General features: G+C 40.7%; 1 protein-coding gene across 7 annotated transcripts in view; it reads left to right on the forward strand.

Annotated features, from left to right (window-relative positions):
- FRMD4B (FERM domain containing 4B) overlaps positions 1–15,536 on the forward strand; it is a 308,178-nt gene that overhangs the window by 191,259 nt on the left and 101,383 nt on the right. For all 7 annotated transcript variants that reach the window (XM_070238641.1, XM_023620093.2, XM_070238640.1 and 4 more), the window contains 3 exons: positions 342–407; positions 2,161–2,255; positions 9,326–9,418. In XM_070238641.1, coding sequence (XP_070094742.1) covers positions 342–407; positions 2,161–2,255; positions 9,326–9,418 — 254 coding nt within the window. The remainder of the gene's footprint in view (positions 1–341; positions 408–2,160; positions 2,256–9,325; positions 9,419–15,536) is intronic.

Below are 15,536 nucleotides of genomic sequence, written 5' to 3' on the forward strand. Positions count from 1 at the left end.
AAAAATAAAATATTGATTTGAGGAAAAATATGGTAGTTTCCTCTGGGAGGGAAACGTACCTTTCATAGTAGAGTCTTGTGTGTCTTGTTTGAACTTGGTTTGCTGTATAGGCATTATTTTTTCATTATATTGAGCTGCCTTTGCTTTTCATTCTTTTCTTCTTTTAAATCCAAGAGCTCATGCCACCTAATAAATCTGATTATGACCAAGCCTGTTGATTAACTCAACTGAAGCCACTTTTAGGCTGTGCACGTCACATGTGAAACAAATGATAAATTGAGTTCAGAGGTGTACTTGCCAGCCCAGGCCCTGACACCACTCTTCCTGTCTTGTCCTCACAGATGACAGAAGGCAGGCACTGCCAGGTGCACCTCCTGGATGACAGGAGACTGGAGCTGCTGGTTCAGGTAGGTGTTGCCCACACAGTGACGGCCCATCCTTGTTCCCTCTGTGAGCCTCATGTTCAGGCTCTGTGTTCAGGCTGCTCGCTCGTCTGTGCCTCAAGGCCAGTGACTCAGGATTGTTGGTGGGGGAAAGGCAGCTTCGAAGTGAGAAAACCTGGTCTGTCTGTACAAGTAATTATAGCCTGGTGACATGGATTCGGAGACGCTTGGGTGCCAATCTCAGCTTTGATCTCAGTAGCTATGTGATCCTAGGCAAATGACTTTATTTCTCTGAACCTCTTGTTGTTAACTGGGGACTGTAATGCTTCCCTGAAAGGGTTATTGTGATTTGCAAATCTGCCACTTTCCTGCTACGTGACAGTGTCCAAGTTAAATATCCAGTTTCATCAACTGCAAACTGGGATTAAGGTTGTCTAGTCTGCCTCACAGAATTATGGTTAAAATCAAGCTAGATTATACATGTGAATGAAATCTCTTTATAAAATATATAGGACTAGATGAGTGATGATACTTTAATTATTGATGTTTCTCTCTTTATTCACCCAACAGTCCACACCAAGAGTCTTGAAAAATTGGGAAGTCCCCACTGACAGCCACACCTACAGCTATGGCTAGAATTCTGTCCTTTGACCAAACCTAAATTCTTCTCCCTTCTGAGGCGTGTTCCTAGCCCGCTAGGCATAGGCTTCAATTAGAATGAAAATAGTGCAGTCCACACACCAGAATAGACCTTTAGTCTAGATTTCTGCCTCTTTCTTTGCTTCATCTTCTTCTTTTTAAAATCATGACCATTCTTTCTTCCCCAACAGCAAACATCCAACCCTCAAACCTCCAGAATGAACCCAAACTGTTTGGCTCAAAGTTCAAAAAGAATCCATCTAGAATGCCCTCCTGCCAATCCCCCTTTCCCTCTCCAGTCCCTGCAAATCCAGCATCCACTGTCACTCTGGACATCCTGGCTGATTCCAAACCGTGCTTCTTGCCATCAGGTCCAGTGCTTCTCAACAGCTCATCGATTAGATCCTTCTTCTGACTAGGTGCTCAGTAAGCGCTGGTGATGATGATGTGCACAATGGGTACAGTCACTCCAGCCCTAGAGAGACACGAAGAGCTTAGGCTTTGGAATCAGATGGAACTGCCCTTACTAACTGTAACATCAAGCAAGGTGCTTAGCTTCTCTTGGCCTCGGTTGGCTCATCTATAAAATGGAAATAAGAACCCCTACCTCATAGGCTCATTGTAAGGATGAAATGAGATCATGGGTATAAGGAGTTCAGCGCAAGAAATGGTACCTCTTATTATCAGCAATAGTAGTAGTTCTATCTATGACCCCACAGACTTGGGTCTTGGGCCTCTTCAACTGGCCCCCACCAAGCAACGTTATTCCTACATTCCAGACAGTGAGGTGTTTAATATTCTTTGTCTTGGTCACTAGTACCATAATACATATAAAAGAATGTTTTTTCAAAACACCAACATATTACTATGTACAGTATTACCTTAGAGGAAAAAAGTAAGGTACTGGACTGAATTGGAGTATATGAAAGCGATGATCTCATCGATGTTCCTATTCCCATTTCTTCCCCTTCTCAGTCTCTCACAGAATGGTCCGTGGTAGATTGACCTAAGCAGCAAAAGGGGGCAGCTTTTTAAAAACAAACAAAAGCTGCTTTCGACTATTTCAGGTGGAAGAAGGTGGTAGCAATAAGACAGAGAGGCAACCAAATTGTTTCTAATCAGATTTTTACCTTGACAGCCCAAACTTCTATCAAGAGAGTTGCTGGACCTCGTGGCTTCACATTTCAACCTGAAAGAAAAGGAGTACTTTGGAATAACGTTTACAGATGACACGTAAGTTTTCATTTCTTTAGTTTTTATCTGGACTGTCTGCTTGCTGTCATTCACAATTAGCAAAAAAGGGGGGGAAATGCTCCAAGAATTAAAATACATCCTGCTTAAAGATTTTTTTGTCTTTTTAAAGATTGGCACCTGAGCTAACATCTGTTGCCAATCTTCATTTTCTTTTCTTCTTCTTCTCCCCAAAGCCCTCCCAGTACATAACTGTATATTCTAGTCGGAGGTCCTTCTGGTTGTGCTATGTGGGATGACGCCTCAACATGGACTGATGAGCAGTGCCATGTCAGCGCCCAGGATCCAAACCAGCGAACCTGGGCTGCCAAAGCAGAGCACGCGAACTTAACCACTGGGCCACAGGGCTGGCTCCTAAAGATTTTGTTAATACAAGATTTTTCTCCTAGGATTATTGCAATGGGAGAAGAAAAGGAATAGTGACCATTTTAAGAAATCAAAATATTGTGCTCAGTGTTTTAGAACTTTTGTTGTGATAAGTGTGTTATTCTTCTTGGAGTGAAGTTGTGCTTGCTTATTTAGCTTGTGTATCAGTGATAGAAATACTAGATTGTCATTCACTCATATCTTGAAACTGAATTAATGTTTTGGTGTTGGTGGCAAGAAAGTTGAAAGGCAAATTTATGAGCCAGCCCTGATGGCCTAGAGGTTAAAGTTCAGCACTCTCTGGTTCAGCGATGCAGGTTTGGTTCCTGGGCACAGAACCATACCACTCATCTGTCAGTAGCCATGCTGTGGTGGCAGCTCACAAAGAAGAACTAGAACTCACAACTATACACACAACTATGTACTGGGGCTTTAGGGAGGGAAGAGAGAAAAAGGAAGAAGATTGGCACAGATGTTAGCATAGTGTGAATCTTCCCCTGCAAAAAAAAAGTAAAAAAGAGAGAGAAGGAGAATTGAAATTCCCATTAAAAAATAAATAAGTAAATAAAGGCAAATTTGTGGCCCACCTGAAAAATATGTATATAATTTAATATGGAATAAACTTTTTCATTTCCACTTAGGTCTATTTTACATTACCTCCTTACTATCTTTTATTTCCTTTATTTTCATTTTTTATGCTAACTTGGATATTGTATATATTTGTGAGCAATTTAAATGCTCTCTGAAATGAGGTAGGTATAGAATAATAAAATCACAAGAATTTAAAATTCCACATAAGCAGATTTGTTTGGTCTTATCAGTTCTCTCGTGTGTGTGTGTGTGTGTGTGTGTGTGTGTGTGTGTGTGTGTGTGTGTGTGTTTTATGGTGGCCCAATTTGCCTACATTATATGCAGCTCTATACATTATCAAAGGAATTCTTTTCCTTTATGGGGATAATTTCCAAAGAGCTCTTGAAATATTAAAATTCAAGATAATGTGTTCCCCAGACACAAAATATATTGGCCAACTAGCCAGCATTCTTTCCGTAACTCTCCCAATTTAACTGTTTTTTTCAGTTTTTTAGTTTAACCAGGCAGAAAATAATCTTAAGAAGGGGTTAATTTCTTTTTAACACCTTGTGGCCTCTGATTGTTTCCAGCCTGGGTAGGCCACAAGCCCAAGACCTCCAGAAATGTGAACAGGCTCAGGACTTGGGCTGGGCCAAAGCCAGGCAACCGAGTTGTCAGAAGACATAAATACACCTGAAAACTTGGATTCCAGACTCAGGACGTTTTCTCAATAAGATTCAACAAAACAGAAAAAACATCACCCACCTCACTCTGAATCACAAAATTATCTGTTCACTGAACAACTCTTTGAGACCCTGTATGATCCGTCCTCTGCTGGATGAAATAGGAAATGCAGATGCCCGTTGACCATGCCCTCTAGCTAGAAAGACAGGACTAATTCCCGTGAATCACTGGTTAAACACACACACACATAAGTTGCGTCTGAATGTGAATGGAATAATAGCAAACAGTATAAGACATAAAACCATAAATACATAATGCCTAAGTTATATGGTATAAACCATAAGTACATAAACACTGTAATTTAGGGAGAAGTCACATAGAGTAGAGGCTAAAATCACGAATACTGGAGCAATTTATTCATTCGACGGATATTTCTTGAGTTCCCACTAAATGCCAGGCATTGTTCTAGGTCCCCGGGATTCAGCTGTCCATAACACAGACAGGGTTCTTGCTCTCCTGGGGCTTATATTGCAACAGTATAGTCTAGCAGAACAAGTAAACAAATAGATAAAGGAGAAAATACCAGAAATGATCAAGTGCTTTGAAGAACATGATCCAGAAAAGCTGGGGACAGTTTTAGATAGGGTGGGCTAGGAAGGTTTCTAGGAGGTGACATACAGTAAAAAGCAAGAACCCATTCTGCAGAAGTCTGGGGAAGCATTCCAGACGAAACCAGTGCCAAAGCTCTGAGTTGGGACTGAGCTTCACTATTCAATTTTTATTTTTGAGAAAGAGGAAAAAAGCCAGTTGGATAGCATATAGAGAGTAAAAGGAAAAGTGATAAAAGAGAAGGATTGAGAGGGAGGCAGGGGGTGGATATCATAGAATCTTGGTAGCAGTGTGATCTTAGGCCAGTTACACAACATCTCTGACCTGCCAGTTATCTCATCTGTACACTGGGCGTCGTAATAGTACGCATATAATAAGCACTACCTACGGCACATTTAATAGGGCACTAGCATTATGTACTATTACGTCAGGTAAGGTATGCAGAGCCCACAGCACAGACACACAATTAAAGGGAGCTCTCATGCTCTGGTTAGTATTGGCAGTGAGGTGAGTGTTCAGAAGGAGGCTGAAGAAGGACTGGGGTGGGACTCACACAGGAGGATAACTACAGGTGGACCTGGAGGGCAGGGAGACCTGGGGTAGAGGGTGGAGGAGATGGCATTCCAGGCAATGGTTTTGTAGGACATTGCGTAGCATGGTAACAAACATGGTACATTTGCCCCATGGCGAGGAGACTGACCCGATCGTGGAGTAAGACAGAAGAGGGACAAGATCATAGGTGAGCCTTATGAGTCACATAGATGGGGAGGCACCCCACGGCCACTGAAGGATGTTATGCAGGGGAGTGACATGATTTATGATTGTGGTGCCACAAGTTCCCCAAACTACAAGGTTCATGATGGGCTCGCCACATGGAAGGCTTCTGGGAAAGCTCTGAGCTCAGGTGAGCATAACCAGACAGTGCATAAATCAGGCGCTCAGACTGTAAGACCTTCTCAGAAAGAAAAGGAGTAATATGAATGACTTCCTTTAATGACTTGGGCCACCTTTCCCCTCGTCTGCCCTGGGGATGTCTTTCTAAATCCTCTATTAGGGGAAGAATGTCTCACTCAAGCGTCTCCTCCAGTTATCTCCTTTGGCGACAGTGGTCAATGGTTACAGTCTTTCCAAGAAGCCTGGCTCCAAAATGTCCTGTGTGTACTCCCCTGCAAGTGACAGCAGAGTCTATTTTTGAGTTATGAGCAGTTTGGAAGGTGTCTTCTGGCTGTAGCTGTGTTTATTTTCAGAAGAAGTATGAGCCAGGCTTTTGGTGGCGGGGGAGTGGGAATGAGCCATTTCCACCTTTATGGAGAGCAGGTCTGGAAAATTGCTTCTGTCTAAGGGTGTCTCCTTGGAATGTCTTGGTCACAAGCCTAGTTCTTTTTCTTTGTCTGGTAAATATTTTTGGAAAGTATTTTCTTTCGGCATTCTCCTTCCCCCGCCCCCCATAAAACCACTGAGTCGAATCCCTCCCAGGATGCTGTCTGAATTGCACTTTCCAGCCTAGATGCCACATCAGCCATTTGCTTTTGGTGAACTTCTCTAGAGTAAGGCAAAGCTGAGCAGGACATTTTGTCAGTGAAACTGGCTACTGTCTATACCCTCCTCCACAGGCCAAGAAGAGAAATGGAAAAATAGAATTGTGCCGTTACATAATAAAAGGAGTGATGAGGACCAACGAAAACAAATTCATGGTCGTGTTAGAGGGAAGGGAGGTAGAGTTCCCGAGGTTATCCTCAGTCCCGTCTGGCGTTCTGTGTGCAGGGTGAGTCTTTCACCCCTAGAGGGCAGTCACGGCCCTCCTGAGGCAGCGGCCCTTCTGTTCGCCATAATGGTTCCCATCTCCTTGAACTCGTTTGGGTTTTTTTTATTTCTTCACTTGTTTTGAAAGGTTTTACTGAATAAGCTTTGTTTATGAAGAAATAACAAATAGGTTTTACAACACAATTGTGACTTTTGATCACCGCCCCTTCCGATGGGCATGAGCTGGTGGGCCTTGTGACTGATGCAATTCTAGCCAAAAAGGAAACTTGCTTTCAAGTTGACCTGCACAGCTTGGCAGAGGTGATGTGTAGATTCAACCGGTTTTTTAGAGCTATGATTAGATCTATTATATTTGCTGATGGAAAAACTTGAGAAAAGTGCTTTTGGATCTCATTTTAGTCTCAAAGACTGTAAAACAACATGCTGACCTTATTTATGTCTCACTGATAAAGTTATGGGTAAATTTTCACTTTTTTGTTTTTCTACCTTTATCCTGTTGTTGAGATTATGGATGGATTTTTAAAATCTGATTTCTGATTTATGCTTTTAAAAAATTGTTTTATGATACATGAATATCTCCTTATAAAAACATTTACTGTCATAATGAGGTCAGTCCCTTTTAATTACCTCCCCACTCCAACTGTAGCAAATTTGCTCTATATCTCCCCAGAACCATATCTAAGATTTTCATCCATATATAATAGTGTTTTGAGTGTGCTTCTGTGGTTAATGTGATTGCTTTATGCTGTATGTGTTATTATACAACTTGCTTTATCCATTCTTGGGCATCATTCCATGGACGTTTATGTAAATGCACATTATGCTCCTTTAATGATGCCACACCTCTCCTATGTAATTACAAGCAGAAAGGACAATTCAAAATGTGTCTCATTTTTTTAAGAAAACTTTTGAGACCTGATACTATACATTATTATTTGTATTTTAAGAAACACATTTGAACATCTCTGAAATTGGCATGTGTCTTTAAATCTGTCATTCTAATCTTGATGAAATACAGTGTAAGAATCCCTTAACTTCCAGTCCCCTATCTTTATATTTTTTTACACACAAAAGCAGTAGTTTTAAGAACTTATGTCGCTTATATCACCTTATTTATCTTTACAGTAGTCTTCCAAGGAAAGCTAGGGACAGTTATCAGAAGCCTCATCTTATATTTACAGAAAAAGACACTTTTTCCAATGTTAAGACTAATAAGTGACAGAGATCAAGCCAAAAGTTATTATAAAGGCTGATTCAGCCTTTAGTCTCCTGGATTCAAATCCCAGCTCTGCCAGTTTCCTTGCAACCTTACTGTAAAATATAGCATTAATATATACAAAGTTCCAGCTTGGTTGGCACAGAGTAGTTGCTCAATAAAGAGTAGATGTTATTATTATTATTACTATTACTGTTATTTCACCACTTTTTTGACCCACTTTCCCTATCTACTTGTAATGAATATGGCTTAGAGTTTTCTGAATACTTTTAAAATTATTTCCTCAAAAACCAAAATAGATTGGAAAATGTCCTCTGGGCTGTTATAGGTCTTGTTGTAATTTGAGACCCCACCACTATCAGCATGTCCTTAAGTGTTAATTAAGCAAGCAAAATGGAGTCTATGCCCTCTGGGAATTTACAGTCTACAACAGATCAACTAGTTGGACAACCTTGGAAAAGTCATGTAAACAATCCCGAGCCAGTGTCATCAGTCCTTGCTGTCCTTCATAGGTCAAAATGTAGGCAGAACTGTTTATCCCCAAGAACTCGGTGAGGCTCTTGAGTGAGTAAATAAATAAATACATACATACGTGCTTAAATACAGCCATGCACCCCATAACGACATTTTGGTCAAGGACAGACAGTATGTACAACGGTGGTCCCATAAGATTAGTACCCCACAGTCTAGGTGTGTAGTAGGCTCTACCATCTAGGTTTGTGTGAGTATACTCCATGATGTTTGCACAATGACGAAATCGCCTAACGACATTCTCAGAATGTATCTGCGTCATTAAGCAACGTATGACTGTAGTAGGAAGTCCATAATGTGTATACAGAAACAGCATCAAGAGAGTATTCAACCCCATACTTTTAAAAAATCCATAGTATTGGGGCTGACCCCATGGCCGAGTGGTTAAGTTCGCGCGCTCCGCTGCAGGCGGCCCAGTGTTTCGTTGGTTCGAATCCTGGGTGCAGACGTGGCACTGCTCATCAAATCACGCTGAGGCAGCGTCCCACATGCCACAACTAGAAGGACCCACAATGAAGAATATACAACTATGTACTGGGGGGCTTTGGGGAGAAAAAGGAAAAAAATAAAATCTTTAAAAAAAAAATCCATAGTATTGTTATCTGTCTGTCCAATTTCATTAAACCAGAAGTTTTCCCCTTCTTGACTACCTAAAATATTTTAGATATCATATTTAATAAAAATTTAAAGATTAATATATTTAGTGTTGCCTAGTTTTTCACCTGCAAAGGCAACCAGTGTTATCAGTTTCTTGTTTATCCTCTCAGAGGTAATATATTTATATACATATACATATAATATACATATATGATATCTATTTTTTAGTTTAAAAAAATGACAATATACTGTATTCACCATTATGCATCTTGCTTTTCCGTTTAACGTCATATTTTGGAAATTGTTCAAAATAAGTTTGCAAAGATACTCTCAATCTTTTGTATGGCTGCATTATATTTCATTGCTCAGTTTAAATTCCTTTTTTTCAGCAATGCTCTGTTGGACACTTAGGTTGTTTGAAGCCTTTTTGGTATTACCAGCAATGCTGCAGTGAGTGACTTTACACATAGGCCATTTTTCACGGGTGCAAGTTTCTCTCAATAAACTCCTGGCAATGGAAATGCTGGTTCAGAGGCAGGCACTTTTACAATTTTGATGGAAATTGCTCAGTTAGCCTCATTACTGGTTGTAAGGGGTTATACACCTCCCATCAATGTATGAGAGTGACTGTTTCTCTGCAGCTTTGCCAACACTGTGTTATCGAACTTTTCTCTGATTTTCGGTTCAATCCTGTTTCTCTTCTTTGCTCTCACAGAGGTCACCAGAACTGGCTGCAGTTAGATCACCGAGTTCTTGACCATGATTTGCCCAAGAAACAAGGCCCGACTATTTTGCACTTCGCAGTAAGGTATGTATCCATAGACACATCCAGAATCCTTACCTCCCCCTTCTTTTTTTTTTTTTTTTTGATGATCAGAGATAGAGAATTTTAAAAAGGGACCTATCAAAACCTTGTTATGTGAAAGAGACTCTCTACTGTTTTAGTCTGGGGACCAGGTTACCATAGATACTGTGTGGGACTGTTTTCTTTGAAGATGAAGGATAGAATCACCTTCCTTTCTTCCTCAAAGACCCTTGAATCAATTTTAAAGCTGAAAAACACAGGTAACGTATTTTAATACATAAGCCTGTTTCTCACTCAACATACTTTTAGGATTTTTGTATTTTGAAATATGGCAAACATTTGCTATTACATTTTATGTAGGAATAATGTTTACTAGAGACTGTGGAAATAATTGAATTTTATACAGTTTCACCCCTTCATTTGGATAGAAGATAAAATGCAAACAAATGCTCACAGAATTATCTTAATGGTGCGGAATTCATTCCGCTTGCATGCAGAGAGACTGCTGAGAATAATGTGAGGAGTCCTTGACTTGTTCTCTGAGCTCTGCTTGGGCAAGTCTCTTAACCATACATAAGGTCCTCAGTGATTTCCTCCTGAATGGGATGCATTCAACTAAATCACTGATTTCTTAAAGCCAGCCCATGATGGAAATATTTTTTTGCATTAATTATTCACACTCTAAGATAAATAAAATGTTATGAAAAGTAACACCCATGTTCCCGTACCTAGCTTAAGAAATAAGACAGTACCAACCTCGCTAAAAGCCCCTTCATATGCCCTAGCTCCTCTCCCACAGTCCTGAATTTGATAGTAAATTTCATGATAAATTTTGTTTTCCTGGTCTGAAGCCAAATATAAAATAAGCTAAGGTAGTAGATTTCCTATAAATCTAAATATGTTTTCATAAAGCTAGGTCAACATAAAGAATGTTCCTATGGTATTCTGGGCTTATGTTATTTTTTGGATCTTGAAATATGCTTTGTATTATGACATGATAGTGGGAGCTTCTTATTTTCTGTTTTGGGAGTTTTTTTGTTTGTCTGTTTTGGTGAGGAAGATTGTCTCTGAGCTAACATCTGTGCCCATCTTCCTCTACTTTGTATGTGGGACGCCACCACAGCATGGCTTGATGAATGGTGTGTAGGTCCACACCCAGGATCTGAACCAGCAAACCCTGGGCCACCGAAGCAGAATGCATGAACCTAACTACTATGCACCGAGCCAGCCCCCTTTTTGGGGATTTTTATACTATGATTACCTGGCAAAGTCATGTTGATTTCCACACTTTTTCTTTTTTACTTCAGTATACATCATGAAATCCAAAGTGTGGTAATAACATATCCTATATATTTTTTAAAGGATCTTTTTTAAGTGACTTGATGGTGATTATGGATGGTAGCTACTCCTTACTCAGTAAATAAAGTGTTGACAACCCCCAGTTTGTTTTTTGCTTTTTGTCCTGAAATCTGCTTTAGAATTTCTTTCATACCACCAGAAATCATATTTTTAAAGCCCAGGAAGAAGGTAGCATAATGGGGATTTGTCCAGGAGCATAGCTGATATGGAAAAGTGCACAGAAATCCTACAGAAAAACATAGGAGTTTCCTGGAAAGAGTGTGACATGAGTGCTTGTGTCCATGGAAATGGAGAAAAAGACAAACACAAACCAGCAAGCAATAGGAAAAAATGTGTATTAGTAACTAAGCAAGGGTCAGAAAATAGAGAAATTTTAATCTTATGTAGAAAAAATGGCTCAACATAAATCAGTTTATTTTTTCACGAAGAATTATATTATCACTTAAACATTTCAAACTATATGAAAGAATAGAGTGAAAAACAAAAATTACTTTCCACCAGCCTTCTTCTCACATGTCTACTTCCAATTCGCTGCCCTTCTTAGAGAAAAATACGGATGATAAGTTGTTTGGTGACGTACTTTTTTTTAACTTGCACTGCTTTCCTTGGGTATATACAACTCTACTTTATTTCTTTGAGCATCCAGAATTTAGCTGTCCAGTCTCCTATTAAGCATTTAGGCTGTTTCCAAGGATTTACATTAGAATTTGGGCTGCAGTTAACATCTTTGCACTTCCACCTTTGTGCACACATGCAGTGTTTATGCAGCGTAACTACCCAGCAAAAGCATTGCCTTTGGAGAATTTAACAAGTAGCATTTATTTAGCAGGCAGATTTGTGTACTGGTTCTTTGACAGCTAATATCTGGTCTATTTTTGGTCTCAAAATAGCAGGGGAGAGTACGCTGTCTTCCCTTCTGTACAGTCATTCATAAGGCCGCCCTATCTTTTCCAGGCAGGTTCCTGAGATGCCGGAGTAGCCTGCTCCTTGTTCAAGAGTTTCAGCACTTAAACGATTATCTCGAGAGTGTCCATAATCACTCGGCATTACTTTCCCTTAACTACTTGCGTGTTTAAACCCTTATCAAGTTTTTAATTATTCTCTTAACTTTTCCTCCCCACAGTATAGTGAGATCATAATAGTCTTTGTTATTATTCCAATTAAGTACTTGTTGTTACTCCAATTTAATTAAAGAAATGATAAAGCAAAAGTACCCATCAGAGAATTAAGTGAACTGACCGAGGTCACTGAGTGGAATGTAGTTTTTTGGAGGTCTTACAAATGGGGTTGTCACACACATACACACACACCCTGGCGAAGTCTGTTGCCTCTCAGGAGACCTCTAGCCTCCTCTTTTAAGAAAACAGAACTATTGGTGATACATCCCAAAAGACACCAACCCTGTAAGTTGCCTGTGTTGACCAAACTTGTAGTCATTGAAGAATAGAACCAAAGATAGCGTTTGATTCTGTTTGGATATTTGGTCACTATAGGAAATATGGAGGCCCTCTTTTGGTATTGGGGTCATTGCCTCTCCCATCAGCAAGTATTGCTCGTGCACTGGAACGTGGTGCGGCGCCCCTCATTCATCCACACCCAGGTGTGCGGTCGCTGAGTGGCTAATGCACAGTGAGAAGGGATCCCCCACAGTGGTAGCACATTACAAGGATGTGCATCACTCTTATTTTTAATGCAAACCATTACAAATATCCAAATGCTAACAATGAAGATAGGCCCAGTAAGTTATGGCATTTTTATAGTGAACAATGATCACTTTAATAAAAGATTAGATGAAAAAGTACATTGCAGTTCAGAGCTTCTCTGAGTGAGGGGGGGGCGTATCTGAATCATCCCAGGAAATTTTTCACACTGCACAGTTACGCCCTTCCAACCCCCAAATCCCCCAGCTCGCGTACCCTCATGGCCAGATTCTGATACAGTGCACTGGAGAGGGTGAATATGGTCTTGGGCAAGTTGGTTGTGAGAATTAAAGAGGTCAGGGGATACAAAATGATTTTACAAAGTGTTATGCAAATATAAGAAAATATTTTTTTTAATTGTAGCATTTATCAAAAAGAAAAATATCATACAGTTTTGTTCTCAAGTTTCCTCTTTTTTGAAATGTAGCATTAACCCTGTACAATGCACTGGGCTAAATACTTGACATGTATTGTTTCATTGATTCCTGAGCTAAGCACTGGGGTCCTGCAGATTTGGGGGGTAAGCCTTTCTCCTGGTTACTATCCCCCAGAATGCAGGGAGCAGCTCAGAAACACAGGCTGCCTCTGCGTGGAAGAAGGGAGACATTTAAGGTGAGGGCACTTAGTTTTCCCTTTACGAGCTTCAGGATGAAACCTTCGTCTTTTTTTCGGTTATAAAATCTAGATGATATGTACTAACTCTGTATGTGACACATGGGTGTATAGATGCCCTGTAATTTATTTATGCACCATAATTCATTTAACCAATTCTCCATTTCCATGTGAGTCCAGACTCCCCCAGGTCGCTGGGGGACTATTGCAGGCCGGGGGTTCTTATCTGCTGCTGTAAATTATCTTCAGCAAACACATGGGCCTCTTTGGTAATGCAGCCCAGATGTGAGCATTTGAAAAGCTTGATAGTGAGCGGGCAAGAATTTAAATCGGAGGGGAGGGACTTGGCCTGACCTCACTGGAAAAGCGCCCATTCACCCAGGGGAGGGCCAGCAGAGGTGGCTCAGGCTGGTACCACCCAGCTCCACACAAAGCCAGGAGCTCAGTGTCTTTCACTCCCTTATTCTTCTGAATACCTCTTGCTCTTTTTTTTTTTTCCTTTGCGGTCTTCCCTCTCATCCTCCTCTCTTTTCCTCCTCTTTCCAAGGCAGCTTTGCTATGCCCTAGGACTGTAAGTGGCCACTCAGAGGTAGCCCTAAGCTTTGTCTTTCTCGGGGCTGAGAACTCTCTGCGTTAGTGGGGAGTTCTTGTAGGAAACGTTGGGGGAAACTGCTACATTTCTGTCAAAGTTGCTGCAAACACAGAGCCTTAGAAAGAATGCTGAGTGCCTTTGCAGCACCCTGTGGCCTGGTTTTGGAACATCAGGCCCTTAGGAAGAGTTTAATTAGAGGAAACATCATAACTACCAGCCGTGGGTCCCCATCATTCCACTAGATTTTTTTTTTTAAGAGAGCCAAATGTATAGAATACAACACAACAGGTAAAGCTACGATGAAGAACGAGATTTACTGATGTGGAAAGATGCTCCTAATATAGTCTAGGGAAAAGAAGCAGACCACAAAACAATGTGTGCTATGTGATCACATTTATGTAAAATATTTATACAGATAGGAAAAAAAGGTAAAAATGTTAACAATAGTTCATCTCTGGATAGAATGACTGTGGGAATGATTTTCATTTCTTTTTGCTTATCTCTATATTTTTTTCCTACAATGAACTTATTACTTGAGCAATTTTTTTTATATATATATAAGTGTGAGGAGTGATAAAAGGAAGAAGAGTTAAAATGTTTGTGACTGGATAGCCATGAGTTATTTTAACGCTATCAAAGAGTAGGTAATTTACAATAAGGAGAGGACAGGAAAATTTATCTCTTCATGGAGGAATGTGATTAAAAAGCCCAGAGAAATAACTGATTCCTCCTATGGTAGGCTCAGTGGAGGCTGTTTGAAGGGGATGTGTGGGTCAGCCAGAGCCCTTGCCCACCCACCACACTCCCTTCTGAAAGCGCCTTATTTCAGAACCTGAGGAATGCGGTTGTTGGTTGCCTTAATATCAACTGTGACCTCTTAAGTGGTCCAACCCATTCTGAACTTCCAGACAGTGGGTTAGCAGCCTCCATCTTTGAGGATCCGACATCCTAATTCATATGAGAGTTCTAGAAAGACACAGAATCCTTCAAAACTCTTGCTCACTCCCGATCCCAGTTTCTTACAGGATTATATTTCTCAGTGTGCTCCTTGATCAAATATCAGAGATTGTTTATGGGAATTTGCTCTCTCCTCTCTGTAATCTGTCCTCAAAACGGCAGAGGAAAGAATGAGTATTATGAAGGGTGAAAAAAGCTGCCGGGTGCAGAAGTTAAAAGCTTGGCCTTTACTGCAGGGTTTCTCAGTAGCGGCACTATTGTCAGTTTGGGCCAGCTAATTCTTTGTTGTAGGGAGCTGTGCTGTGCTGTAGGATGTTTAGCAACATCCCTGGCCTCCACTCGCTAGATGCTAATAACACCCTCTAAGTCAAGACAATCAAAAAATGTCTTTAGCATTGCCAAATGCACTCCTCCCACCTGTTGACAACCAGTGCATTAGCATCATACTTGAGTCCAAATCCCACCTCTTCCATGTATTGGCTGTGTGGCTCTTGGCACCCTCTTACTGGGCCTGTTTCCTTACCTATAAAATGGAGCTGGAGCTGGTAGTAGTACAGGGGTTATTGGAGGATTATAAGTGTTAGCATGTAATGTAGACTCTCATTAAATGCTCACAATTTTTATGATGCAAATAACAGAGATTCTCGCAATCCCATGTTCAGTGGGTAAAAAATTCCATAATGTGATATATGGCCTTTGAATGTGGAAGGTTTGGGACTGTCTGGCTTGGGTCTGAGCCATTCACTTTTGCGCTGCATGGCGGCACTCATCGTTTGTCTTCATCATTCACCGTGCCCAGCCGTCACCTCCTATCCAGCTTACCCCTCCTGCCTCCCTTCCTGCCTCCTTCTCAGAACATGTGTCTCTGCTGTCCTCATGGAGGACGGGACATGCTGTTTTG

The sequence above is a fragment of the Equus caballus genome, chromosome 16, assembly GCF_041296265.1.
Source record: "Equus caballus isolate H_3958 breed thoroughbred chromosome 16, TB-T2T, whole genome shotgun sequence".
Taxonomy (NCBI): domain Eukaryota; kingdom Metazoa; phylum Chordata; class Mammalia; order Perissodactyla; family Equidae; genus Equus; species Equus caballus.